Source organism: Delphinapterus leucas, chromosome 1 (genome assembly GCF_059928025.1).
Source record: "Delphinapterus leucas isolate spDelLeu-1000000601 "Yukka" chromosome 1, BTC_Dleu_Yukka2, whole genome shotgun sequence".
NCBI classification, from domain to species: domain Eukaryota; kingdom Metazoa; phylum Chordata; class Mammalia; order Artiodactyla; family Monodontidae; genus Delphinapterus; species Delphinapterus leucas.
The window spans coordinates 125,268,433-125,282,252 of NC_143129.1; the positions used below are offsets into that span (position 1 = coordinate 125,268,433).

Consider the following 13,820-nt stretch of genomic DNA (forward strand, 5'->3'; position numbering starts at 1 on the left):
ATGTGCAACTCACGTACGCAGAATGGATATGTTTTCTATTAATACCTCAACTTTTTTTTTTTTTTTGCGGTACACGGGCCTCTCACTGTTGTGGCCTCTCCCGTTGCGGAGCACAGGCTCCGGACACGCAGGCTCAGCGGCCATGGCTCAGCGGCCTAGCCGCTCCGCGGCATGTGGGATCTTCCCAGACCGGGGCACGAACCCGTGTCCCCTGCATCGGCAGGCGGACTCTCAACCACTGCACCACCAGGGAAGCCCCAATACCTCATCTTAAAAGCCCTGGAGAACCTAGTGCCCATCAGGAGCTTGATCTGTCCTTACCTTCAACCTAGATAAAGTAGGGTCAACAGGTGAAAGAACAGAACTTGTTAGCCCTACAACTAATACCCTCTGAGAGATTACTTCTCTGGCACGTTACTCTTAAGAGAAGCAGAGAAAACATTCTATGACAGGGCATTACTGAGTGATCTACTTGTATAAAATGAACAGTTTATTTTTTAGTGTAACAGCACCAACTGCATGCTGGGGTCAGGAGAGGAGATATATATATATATATATCCCTAAAGATACTAACTTTAGGGAGATATATTGAAGGAAAAAACCTGCTAGAAAATGATTTGATTTTTTTTTTCTGAACATTTAACAAATCAATTTTCAATAACTGGACAAATTAATCAGGAGAACTTTGTGTACAAGTTAGCTCTTCCTCTGGCTATAAATGGAACTGGAATGTTTAATCTTTTCCTAGTGCTTCAGTGGTTTGTCAGGAAAAGCCATCTACAAAATACCACATGAACAAACTTCAGCTCAGATATGAGGTAGAAGAAGGAGCATGGGAATAAGGTAGCTTAAGACACAGAAGAGACAGAGATTTGAATGTTCAGAGGTCTCTCCTTTCATCTCAAATGCTAATCATGGGAATGAAACTGGGAGAGCCCACTGGGATCTGCCTGATTCTTGTAACTGAAAAGTTTTCTCAAAATGTATCCCGGGACGTGTTTAGAACCTATCAGTTTCCAATCTTTGTCAAATCTTGTAGATTTTAATTTTGACAGTAGATTTTAAATTTGAGCACTAAGAAATGTTTTCCACTCATCTATATTACTAACTGCCAGCTTCTTGAAAAGCAGGTATAATTTCAGCCTTATTTAACACATTGTGTGTTGAATGTGAATAGTTTCTTTTTGGATGTTCTTGTCTTTGATAATAAAGAACAAGAGAAGCCAAATTGTATTTTTCTTCCCTCTGCAGCTGTTACTATGGGCAACATCTAACTTTGGAAAATTTTTCTTCTTAAATGATACTCTAAGGCAAATTATGATTGTGTGGAACTGTACCTTTTTAAAAAATATATACCTCTTTATACCTATTATCTTGACTGCCAGAAAACTGGTGATTTTAAAAATGCAAACTATTTGCAGACAAACACTTCATTTATAGAGACATAGCATCCTTTCCACATTACAAGGCGATGAGAATTCTGGTCCCAGGATGGGAAAAAAACAATAGTTGTAGATGATTACTTTCATTATTATGTGATTGATACCACAGTTCCTACCAATCCCTCAAAAGTAATAATGATATAAACATACAACATATGATATGTGATATAAGATATAGAAATATGATTAAGGAAAAAAGAACGAAAATGTTCAGCATCTATCATGTTCCCTTCTTAGCTTTTCATTTTGTATGTGGGGAAAGTCACTGTGAAGTCTAATGTAAAAATCTAATAAACCAATAATCCAACCATTCCTAAGAGAGTATGATGAAAAATAACTTAGATTTATTCCATAAATCTGTGATTATGCTATATGGTTTTATATAATATTTCTTATCCTTTATTTCATAATAAATAAAGGCTAAAATAGCATAATATTTTTAATATACTAGTCAAAGCAGTTTCAAGTTGCATTTATATATTTATTGAGATAGATATTATCAGCTGTGAATTATATGGATCTGCAGGAAATTTAATTCCATGCAAACTTCTCCTTGCTTCTCAGCATCATTCTCATGTTTGTCTCCAACCACCCAACAGATGTGTGCTCAGTGAATATCCATCATTTTATTATTAGCCTAAGCAAAGCAGGAATATAAACTCATGTATTACAGAAGTCAGCAAACACTGTATTAGCTTTTGAATATAATCTGAGGTAAACTACAAGGATTTAGGACAGGACACCGCTTAGTTAAGTAGAATGAGAACTGAAGTAGGTGTCAAGAGACTGGGTCCTCACCTCATCCTGTTGCCCCAGAGCTTTCAATTTCAGGAGAATCATTTTACATCCCTGGGTCTCAGTTTCTTCATCTGTAACATGAGGGTGTGAATTACCATTAAAACAGACTTTGAACTCTGAAATTCAATTATTCTCTACATTTATCACACCATACTTTTTATTCAGCTTCATCTCAGAGGATGTGGCAGTTTACCTCTCTGAAATGAACAGTCGTTAGAATTTAAAGATAACACATTTGAAAGGACATAAAAGATCTTATTAACCTTTAAGCTATCAAAATAAACCTCTTTGGCGTGGGTGGGATTTAGGAAGTTTCAGTGCTTCCTGGCAGAGGTTGAAGCTTCTTACTTTGACCAGCATCAGCTACTTAACTGCACTAATTTGTCTTATATTTGACTTTCTAACACTGCTTTCTCTGATTTTTCCCTGTTCGACTCTCCAATTTATAAAAATGCATATAATTGTTCTGCTGCTGTTGCTGCTTTTGCCTGCTTTGGCTGCTGCATATACAGGTGAAGATCTGGAAAGAAATGATGGATCTACAGAAAAACCCTACTTCATAACCCCTACCCTGCACGGAATTCTGAACAAGAAGCAACTAGTTCCCCAGAAGCAGAAAGAGTAGAAAAGCTCCAAACAGTGCCATTCATTTTTAAGTAGAAGTTTTGTAAATTAGGTCATTTGTATTTGAAAATGATGCTTTTAAGTAATGTGAAATTTCAGTGCTTATTCCTAAAAAGCGAGAACTTGGTACCATCTGAGGTATCAGGCAATTGATGACAGTAGCCTCTGTGAACTAGGATACTTTATAGTGGTCCCAGCTGAAGAGCAAGGTGTAAATGTCACACATTTTTTTAAAGTCTATAGCTGAAAGTGTTTCCAAAACTTTTATAACTTGGCATGCTGTTTCCCATTGCAGCATTTTGATAGCCTTTCTTTTTATAAATGTATATTTGTAAAGGGTATTCAGGAAATTTTTGAAAGCACTATAAATGTGTAATCAATTAGCCATAAAAAGATTGATTTATAGTTAACCAGCATATGGTACTAAATTTGTAAATATGGTGCTATGGTTATATTTATACTGTTCAAGCTAGTGGACAACATTCTAAACTGTGATTGAACTTGTATTAATGGTTCCCTAGGAAGTATATTTCAGTAAGTGGTTCGAGACCATAACAAACATATAGACGTTAATGTTATACAGGTTCCATAGGCTGCATTACTAGGTAAAAATTACTGTGGAACCTTCATAGACCATTTTGTTTTAGTGAAATTATATTTATAGTGAAGTTGAACCTGAGTTCTGGAACGTCATTTCCAATAATATGAACCTCTGGCCACCATGAAAATATTCTGAGCAGAGCTGAGATGGCCACATAACTCATGCCATTTGTCTGTAACCCAAATAGAGATAAATCCCTATTTTCCTATGCCCATCATATAGAAAATGGGTATGGATCTGTTTCAGAAGAGTGATTATATCTGTTATGAGTTTCTAGATTAAAGAGATGATGTGGCTGTTTTCTATAAAAAGTTTAATTTTAGCTTAACTTTCAGTGAGGAAAGAGAAAAGATAAGAAAGACACTTCAGATTTTACCCTAAGGAAATATTAGCCCTCCATAGGTACCTCCATAGGTACCTCCAAGGTACCTATGTACCTTTACAAGAGGCATACTGTAGGTTAGGAAATCTCTTCCTGAAGGGTTTAGGAGGAGAGTTACTTTCATACTCCACCCTTGCTGGCCAGAGCAACAAACCAGGCTCTGGCGTAGCAAAGCATGAATCAGACACTCACGTACTTTGCCTATCCATCTCCTGTGTGCAAGTGCGTATGACATGGCAAACAGTGTAAAAATGTACCCCAAAAGGAGCATTGAATCAATAGTATCCTTTTGGCTTTTACACTAAGTTTGTGTATAAGGATTATTTATGTCTTGACAGAAAGGAACATGTTGATCTAACATTTTGATCTGCTATATGATCCATGTATCCAAGAAGAGAGTCAGAAATGTATTACTGTTATAAATTAATATAAATAGTAATTTATTTAATGACCCTGAAGTGTGGGAACCTAGATTTAGACTGACTTCATAGCAGCTTAATAGCAAGAAGCTAATGAATAGGGGAGATTTTCAAAATATTGGTCCTTCTATGGCCACCAGCTTGCTCTTGGCTTACTTTCTTGAGATGACTGTAATCAAAAGTGTCATTTGGCTTCATACCTTGGCAAATACCTTCTTCACTCTCATGCTCCTTGAAGTATAATTCAGAGAACAGTGATAACCTATCTTTCTAGAGAGTTATTATTTTATTATTCAGTAATACAGGGTTCACAACAAAAATCTAGTAAAATGGTTACCTCTAACTTAAGTATTGAAAAATTATAAGGAATAAGTCCCCTTTTAGGAGTAGTTGAAAAATTCATAATGACGAAACAATTTTAAATTTTTTGTGTACGTATCAGAATCACTCTGAGAAATTGTTATAAATATTGATACCTGTGCTCCCCACCCCAAGAGATTCTGATATAAGTATTTGGGTGTGGGGCAGCTTGTGAATTATTATAAGGTTCTCTAGTGATTCTGATACACATAAAAGTTGGAAAATCAATCACTTGCATAAAATATAAATCAACATGTGTGAAATCATTTGCCTATTTTTTCCTTATAAGCCTGGCTGTTCTAGGAGTTAGAAAATTGAGAAAGACAAAGGAGATTAATTTAGAGAATTCTAACAATCGCAACTTCTGTATTTTAGATTCTTGGTACTAGATGGGGGCCCATGTTTTAAATGCTTAACATTTAAATCTGCTGATTAGACCAGAAAATTCTCCACAGTAAAAGTATTCACTGAACTACATGGAGATAGATACATTCTAAACTTGGCTATATTTTAAGAATATAACCCTTGGTTGCAAAATCATAGGAAAAGCAATGTCGTTTGGTTCAATATTCTTAATAAATATTCTTTAAAAATCTCTAAGTATAGAAGTTTTAACTATATTATGTGCTTAATTCTAGTTAGAAAAATATTTTTCATTAATTACTTCTTTGTATAATTGAAATATAGAGAAAAATGAGTGGAGAAAAATTTAAAAGCCACTTTCTTATAAAGAAATTAAGGTAATAACTGAAAAAAACAGAGGAATACTTCTCAAAATTCTGGGTTCAAAGATTTGAAATATATTGAAAATTTACAAATCTTTTAAAAAAAAAACTGTACCACCTAAATTGTTGCTCGAAAAACAAAAGCAATCTTGAACTAATATGGTAACTTAGAAGGCAAGTTGAATACATCATACTTTTTAGGAATTTGAAGGTGAATTTAGAAATTCCTCATACATCTTGTTTTTTGTGTAGTTACATTTGCTCCCTAAAAGAAGATAAAACTTATTTCCTTAATCATGCAGCTAAGAGGCACGTGCTGTTGGCAGAATCAGACCTGGTACACAGAATGAGATAATATCTTATTGATATAATAACAAGGGCTGATTGTTTTCTCATAGTTATGTTTACAATAATGTTGATGCCAAACTATGCTGTTTTTTAGAATAACATTTTGAACTGCTGTAAAGCAAGTATGCAGCAGATGGCGATGTTACTTCTCTTACAGTTTTGCTTTGATATTTACCCTGTGCCATTCTTCCTCCTAGTGGAAGATTTAGAAAGAAACGATGGTTCTGCTGAAAGACCCTATTACATGAGTCAATCTCTGCTGAAGATTTTGAACGAGCAAAACGCACAAACTAAGAAGCAGTAGAAGTGCAAACTCTGGTCATCCTGCAGCGGTGTTACCTTTCCCTCATCTGCTGTGTATGTGCTACACTTGTTTCATAAGTGCTTTGTGTATGGAACACTGTATTCACGACCTTGTTGGCTTTTATTTGCATGTTTTATACCAAAGCTTATACTGTAATACGTGAAGCCATCAGAAGTTGCAAGGGAATTGTTAATAACACGGAACATTTTTTATACTAAGATCTTTTGTTTTGTAATTCATTTTTAAATAGAATGGCTAGGATGTTTTGAAAATGCTAGTGAATATGTTAATATTGTTTTAAATATTAGATTGAAAAATGATACATTATTTAAATTGGTAGCTCCTAATATATTTTTAAAATTACAACTAAAAGACTTCTGCAGGGAAAATTGGTAAACAAAGTAAAACAGAAGATTTTAAAGTTTTCCCCACTCCTGTTTGACAATAAATCGGTAAAAGGAGCGCCACACTCCAGATTTTGCTCTAAGTATAGACTGTTTCCTATTAAACAAATTGTCAATCATCCAGCCTTTACGACTTAGTCCTCTCTGACAAAGTGCCTTACTGGCTGTTTAATATTACCCAGCTTTTGTGGGCAAGTTTACACACATTTGTTAAAAAAAAAAGAATCCTGCAATGTTTAGTGATTAAAACAAGTCTTCTTGCATTTGTTTTTTCTTAGCTCACTGGTTGAAAACATTTGTCATTTCAGTATGTTTGATATCCTCACTATATAGACTACATTTTGCAGCATAAACAATTTCCCTTGCGCCTAGTGGACATTCATGAATGTGTACTACACGCAAGAAAAAAACCTGAAAGGACACTTGTTAGTTTTGTTTTTTTACTAAAAGTGAGTTTAAAATGTAATCTTTTCTATGATAGATATTTGAAAATACAATAGGTATAAGACTACATTTCTCAGTGTTTTACACAGATTGGAAAGGGAAACTTGAAGAAATTACAAAGGGAAACTTTACCCCTAGAAAGGGTGCTCACAGATGTCATGTACTGAATAGCTCCATTTTAAATGATTGTTTATTATCGTCAATGAGTGTTCTATGTATGTTATTTCCATTTTCTAACTTTTGATATGAAATAATCAGTTTATTCATGTTACTTCTTATTGTGCTAATATGAACAAGAACATAATTTCTAATTCAATTTTAAATAATTTTATTAGTACTAACTTTAAAGAAAATGATTTCAGTTTGTTACTCAGTGTTACAGAAAGAGTTCATAAAACATTCACCCTAAGGGAATGTCAATCACACAATGATAATTTGTGAAAGCTTTGAGAATCTATAGTAAGTTCCTAGCAGTTTATCTATTATATTTAAATGTGACTTTGGATATTCTTTTATGCCAAAAACGAACTCATATGAGCACAAGACAGTCTGAGCTCTATAGTCAGTATGCTTCTGCTGTGCAGAAATATTAGGAACATATTGTCTAAATATCTTTGATAACTAAACTGTTTAATATTTAATGAAATTTGTTGTTACTCATTGTTTTAAATCTATTTGTTTTTTCTTCTAATAAAGATTTAGATAAGAAAAAGCTCTTTGCTTTATTTCTTTAAGCTAGAAAAACCCATCTATCATCATGACAAAATCTCCTCTGTATCAAATATCTAGGTTTTTTTTTTAAATCTAGATTTATCTTTAAACTTGTTTTCCACTTTTTTTCTAGCTGTGCACTGATTGCCAAACCAAATAACTGAAGCTGATAATTTATACAAAGTAAATAAGTCAAAGCTAAATGGATAAGAAATGGAGTTTTTTAAAAACCCAAACAACAGCCTAAATTAGTTAGTTGGTCTTTGTTTTAATTTGCCAAAAGTTTGCTCAGTCCCACATTTGGTTTGGCCAACATTCATAAGAAGCAAATCTCATCATTTTAAAGGCAGGGATAAGTGTACAGAATATAAAAATATAAAAAATGTGAACGCAAATTAATAATAGTTTCTAAGGCAAGATTAAATGTCCCTATCGCTGGTTTAGCTCAGGCTAAAAATTTTCTTAGGTTCAGATATCCTTAACAAATCTATGAGTCTATTTTAAAATTGAATTAATTATATGTTAAATCTTCAAACTTAATTTTTCTTTAAAATTTAATAGGTGTCTTTAAATGAAAACATAAATGTTGCAGTTTTCAAGGTTGTTTTAAAATGTCCTATATTGGGACTTCCCTGGTGGCGCAGTGGTTAAGAATCCGCCTGCCAGTGCAGGAGACACAGTTTCCAGCCCCGCTCTGGGAAGATCCCACAGGCCCCAGAGCAACTAAGCCCGTGTGCCACAACTACTGAGCCTATGCTCTAGAACCCGCAACAAGCCACAACTACGGAAGCCCACGCGCCTAGAGCCCGTGCTCCGCAACAAGAGAAGCCACTGCAATGAGAAGCCCGCGCACCACAATGAAGAGTAGCCCCCCCTCGCCACAACTAGAGAAAGCCTGCGTGCAGCAATGAAGGCCCAATGCAGCCAAAAATTACTTAATTTTTAAAAAAATAAAATGAAATAAAATGTCCTATATCTAATAAGATGTTTGTTAATATAGCTACTGGTTCTTTTCTTATTTAAAATAAAAATATCATTTGGTTTCCAGAAGAAATCCAAACCTGCTTTATATTTTAATAAGTCCCACTTTTAGATGATAAAGCACTGATCATATTTGTAAATAAATTGTTTGAAATTGGACTATGACTGATTTGATTTTTCTATGTGCCTAGAAAGTTTTAAAAAGAGTTTGTGAAATCACACTATTAAAGGTTCTGTGGGATCATCAGGCGTAATGCAGTTATTATTTAAAATAATATTGGAAAGCAGGCTGTATGCAACAATTCCTTATTTTTCTTTTACTATATAGTTGACCAGCACTCATTCCAATGTATGTTCTTTCACTTTTACAAGTGGTGCCTCAGGAAATTGCTCTTAAACTCTAACCAGGCATAGCAATTATCTTTAGTATTATCTGGCTCTGGATGCTTTATAAATCAGTCTTTGTTGGCATAAGATATGGGGACAAAATTGAACAAAAATCATTATTGCAGACCATGGATATGAAATGGTGTTGACATTTTTTCCAGTTTCTTGCAAATATTATCCGTAGATGTTTGCAAATGTTTGTATTTTAAAAACATAGCTATATGATTATAAGAACACAATTCAATAAATCATTGATGAAAAGAAATATCTTACCAATATAGCAAGAATAAATTACTTCTCCAAAATTACTCTCCATATACCATGTTTCTAGTCTTGGGGCTAAAATGGGTATTGACGATTTCTCTCAGGACCTAGCTTCATTGCTAGTGAATCAAAACCCAGAAAACAAAGCCAACCCCCATTAAAACAAATGTAAATTCATTTATTCATGAAAACTGAGTACCACTTTATGCAAGACTTGGACATCAGGATGATGTCACAGTCACGGACCCTCTTAAAATTTATCAGGCCAAACTGAACTGTTCTTTCCCCCATTTATGACTTTCCAATTGCTTAAAATGAAACAGCCAAAATAGTATAGAATCTGGCAACATCTTCTCTAATGGCTTCTGTGCTGGGACAAATGGGGACTGTTATGTGACGCATTTAAAAGCAATCAATTCAATTTTACTATTTGAAGTCACTAGCTATTTTTTTTTAACACCTTGGCTCTTTTTTTTCCTGTCCTTTTTTCTACTGTATGATTTAGAACAATTTAAGCAAATGGATAAAACAATCTTGTGAACAAAGTAAAATGCCCTTCCACCGATGACTCAAAAACACGGGCGTCTTCATATTCTGGCCCTTTACATGGTACTAAGAGCATCGTGTGTTAACAAAGGTGGGAGAAGCTTATCAAATGAAAAGATGTTTTCATTTTGCATATAAATTAAAGTGAGCCTGGACTTGATCACTGTTAGAGTAATCTTGAAATTTCCACATTCTTCCAGCCAAATGAATGTGTGCTGCTGCATATGTGTAAGCAGTGCACAGAAGGAAAATGAAGGTAAGATGTTGGGAAAAGCACTGGTGTTCAAGGAGAGAACAGAAAAAGCTAAGGGTATATTAAAATATATCTCTAACAGGATCTAAGAGGGCAATGTTACAGAAAGCAGGGTGCCTTCTGAATGCAATTCATAAATCTATTGAAAAAGGAAACAACACATTTGAAGCCAGTAATTAAAAATATTTTTCAGTTTTCTGGTAAACAGCTTTGAAGCAGACTATGTTACAGTAAAACTAATCACATAGATGTATTTAGCCCAAACAAACAAAAAAGAATGATGTCTCAACATGACTTATGATGAAGGGATTAAAAAACATTTGCCTAGGGAAGATATCAAGATGGCAGAATAGAAGGATACAGAACTCACCTCCCCCACCATGAACACATCAAAAATACATCTACATGTGGAGCAATTCTCACTGAAAACTAATTGTAAACTGGCAGAAAGCATCCTGAAAAACTAAGGCTGTAAGAAAGATCTACCTGATATCAGGTAGGAAGTGGTGAGAAGAGATCAGATCAGGACCTGTGCCCCTGAGAGGGAACTCAGAAGATCAGGGAGATTACAGGGCAGAGATCCTCTCTGGGGAGTAAGTGGTTAAAGCCACATATTGGGCACCCAAGCCCTGGGGTTTGACACTGGGAAGACAGGTCCCCTTGGCTGGTTGGAGGACAGTGAGTGGGACTAACAGGAAGGCTGTGGGAAGCCTGGACTCTACTCATGAAGAGTGCACACATGCTTGCTTACTCCCAAAACAGGGCAGAGAGGGCAGACTGAAACTGCAGGGGACATTGGCCAGTTTCCCCCAAGGCTGGTGTAAGCCCCAGTGTGAGCTGAGCACCAACTCTAGCCCCACTTGCTTCATGACACAGCTCCACCCTGGGGTGAGGGCTGTTGTGGCTGAGGTGAGATCTCAGCTGTGAGGCACAGAGGCGGCTCAGACCTGGAGCAGCATCTGAGTGGGGCAGTGGCAGCCATCACTGGTGCTTACACTGGCAGAGCATCAGAAGCAGTCCAGGTCTCCACCTAGGGCTGCCACAGCCCACACCCTGACCCATGCCAAGTGCCTGCACCAGCCCCACGGGATCTGCAGCACAGATCCACACTAGGGTGAGGGCTGTAGTGGCCAAGGGGAAAACTCAGTTGTGAGGGACAAAGGTAGGTCAGACCCAGAGAGGCATCCAAGTGGGGCAGGGGCAGCCCTTACTGGTGCTTACACTGGCAGAGCATCAGGAGCGGTCTAGGTTGCTGACTGTAGCTAAGGCCAACATAGCTTGTGCCCAGACCCACAGTGAGTGCCTGGGCCAGCCCCTCTTGTTCCAGCACTACTCCCCGCTGGGGCAAGGATGCGAGTGCTGGGACTGGGGAAAGCAGACACTTAAAAGGAATGGAGCCAGCTCAGACCTGAACCTCAGGGCTTCTGCTCCAGCAACTTGGGACCTACCCCCACCCTCAATAGGGTGGTGCTGATCACTGAGCAGAGAAGAAGCCCTGACTCACACCTGGATCTTGCCTGAGCCCCTCCATCTCCAGCCTTCCCTCCTACCAAGATGACAGATGCCAGCACACGCTGGGGGAAAACATGACTCATCCTCACATCAGATCCTGCTCTCCCACCAAAGCAATTGAGCACACACAGACAGTATAGGGAAGCTCCCACACAAGGACACCCCTTCAAGACTGCAATAGGTAACTGTTTCACCTAATTTCATAGAGACAGAGGAAGTTAAGCAAAATGAGGAGACAGAGGAATTTGTTTTAATCGAAAGAACAAGAAAAAAAAACTGAAAAAATAATAAAACAGAAATAAAAAATTTACCAGATAAAGAGTTCAAAGCATTACTAATGAAAATGCTAACTGAATTAGGAAGAAGAATAGATGAACATAGTGAGAATTTTTAACAAGGAACTAGAAAATATAAAACAACCAGTCAGAACTGAAGAATACAATAACTGAAATGAAAAAGACACTAAAAGGAATTAACAGCAGATGAGGTGATACAAAAAAATGTACCAGAAGATAGAATTCTTCTATTCTGGAAGATAGAATCATGGAAATCACCCAATCAGAACAGCAAAGGGGAGAAAAAATGAGAATAGTTTAAGGGACTTCTAGGACAAAATCAAGTGTACCAACATAGGGGTCCTAGAAGTGGAAGAGAGAGAAAAAGGGGTCAAAAAATGTATTTGATTAAATTATGGCAGAAAACAACCAGAACCTGAAAAAGGAAACAGATATCCAGGTACAGGAAGCATAGAGGGTCTGAAACAAGATAAACCCAAACAGATGCACACCAAGATATACCATAATTAAAATGGCAAAAATTAAAGATAGAGAATTCTGGAGGCAGCAAGAGAAAACAAAGAGTCATATACAAGAGAACCCCTACAAGGCAATCAGCTGATTTTTCGGAATAAATTTTGCAGGCCAGAACAGTGGCATGATATATTCCAAGTGATGAAAAGGAAAAACTTGCAACCTAGGATACTCTACCTAGCAAGATTGTCATTGAAGGAGGTAGACAAAGAACTTCTCAGACAAGCAAAACTAAATGTGTTCATCAGTACTAAACCTACCCTAAAAGAAATGTTCAAGGGTCTTCTCTAAGTGGAAAAGAAAAGGCTACAAGAAGCAAAAATCTGTAAGAAAGGAAAAATCCCACAAGGAAAGGCAAATATATAAGAAAGGCTGATGAACCACTTAAATAAGCTAGTAAGAAGATTAAAAGACAAAAAATTTAAAAAGCAAATACAACTATAATAAACACAGAAGGGATAAACATGAAGATGTAAAATATATCAAAAATACAAAATGTGGGGGAGGGGAGTAAAAAATGTAGATATTTTAGAATGTGTCTGAACTTAAATGACTACTAGTTTAAAATGAGTAGATATAGTTATAAGTCAATATATATGAACCCTGTGGTAACCACAAATAAAAAACCTAAAATAGATACACAAAAACTAGAAAGAAAGGAACACAAGGATACTGCTGAAGAAAATCATCAAACCACAAGGGAAGAAACTAAAAGAAAAAATGACCAGAGAAGAACTACAAAAACAACCAGAAAACTAGTAATAAAATGGCAGTAAGTACATAGCTATCAATAATTACTTTAAATGTCAATGGACTAAATGCTCCAATTAAAAGACATAGAGTAGCTGATTGGTTAAAAAACAGGAACCATCTATCACCTCACACTGGTCAGAATGGCCATCATCAAAAAGTCTACAAATAATAAATGCTGGAGAGGGTGTGGGGGGTGGGGGAAAGGAGCCCTCCTATACTGTTGGTGGGAATGTAAATTGGTACAGACATTATGGAGAACAGTATGGAGGTCCCTCAAAAATTAAAAATTGAGCTGCCATATGATCCAGGGATCCCACTCCTGGGCGTATATCTGGAGAAAACTATAATTCGAAAAGATATACCTGAACTCCAATGTTCACTGCAGTACTATTTATAATAGCCAAGACATGGAAGCAACCTAAATGTCCAATGACAGAGGAAAGGATAAAGAAGATGTGGTATATTTATATACAAAATAGAATATTAATCATCCATAAAAAGAATGAAATAATGTCATTTGCAGCCACATGGATGGGCCTAGAGATTATCATGTTAAGTGAATAAGTCAGACAAAGACAAATATTGCTTATATGTGGAATCTAAAAATATGATACAAATGAGCTTATTTACAAAACAGAAATAGACTCACAGACATAGAAAACAAACTTATGGTTACCCAAGGGGAAGGGGGGAAGGATAAATTAGAGTCTGGGAGTAACATATACACACTACTATATATAAAACAGATAAGCA

The 13,820-nt window shown here is 36.3% G+C and overlaps 1 protein-coding gene across 2 annotated transcripts in view; it reads left to right on the plus strand.

Moving 5' to 3' along the window:
* Nucleotides 1-7,362, plus strand: part of SLC44A5 (solute carrier family 44 member 5) — a 99,014-nt gene extending 91,652 nt beyond the window's left edge. The window contains exon 20 of one of the 2 annotated variants that reach the window (XM_022581073.2): nt 5,897-7,362. In XM_022581073.2, the coding sequence (XP_022436781.2) occupies nt 5,897-6,003 (107 nt within the window). In that variant the 3' untranslated portion in view covers nt 6,004-7,362. Of the gene's footprint in view, nt 1-2,752; nt 2,921-5,896 lie in introns of those variants that run through there. The other variant, XM_022581071.2, reaches the window with a different exon arrangement.
* The last annotated feature ends 6,458 nt before the right edge of the window (nt 7,363-13,820 follow it).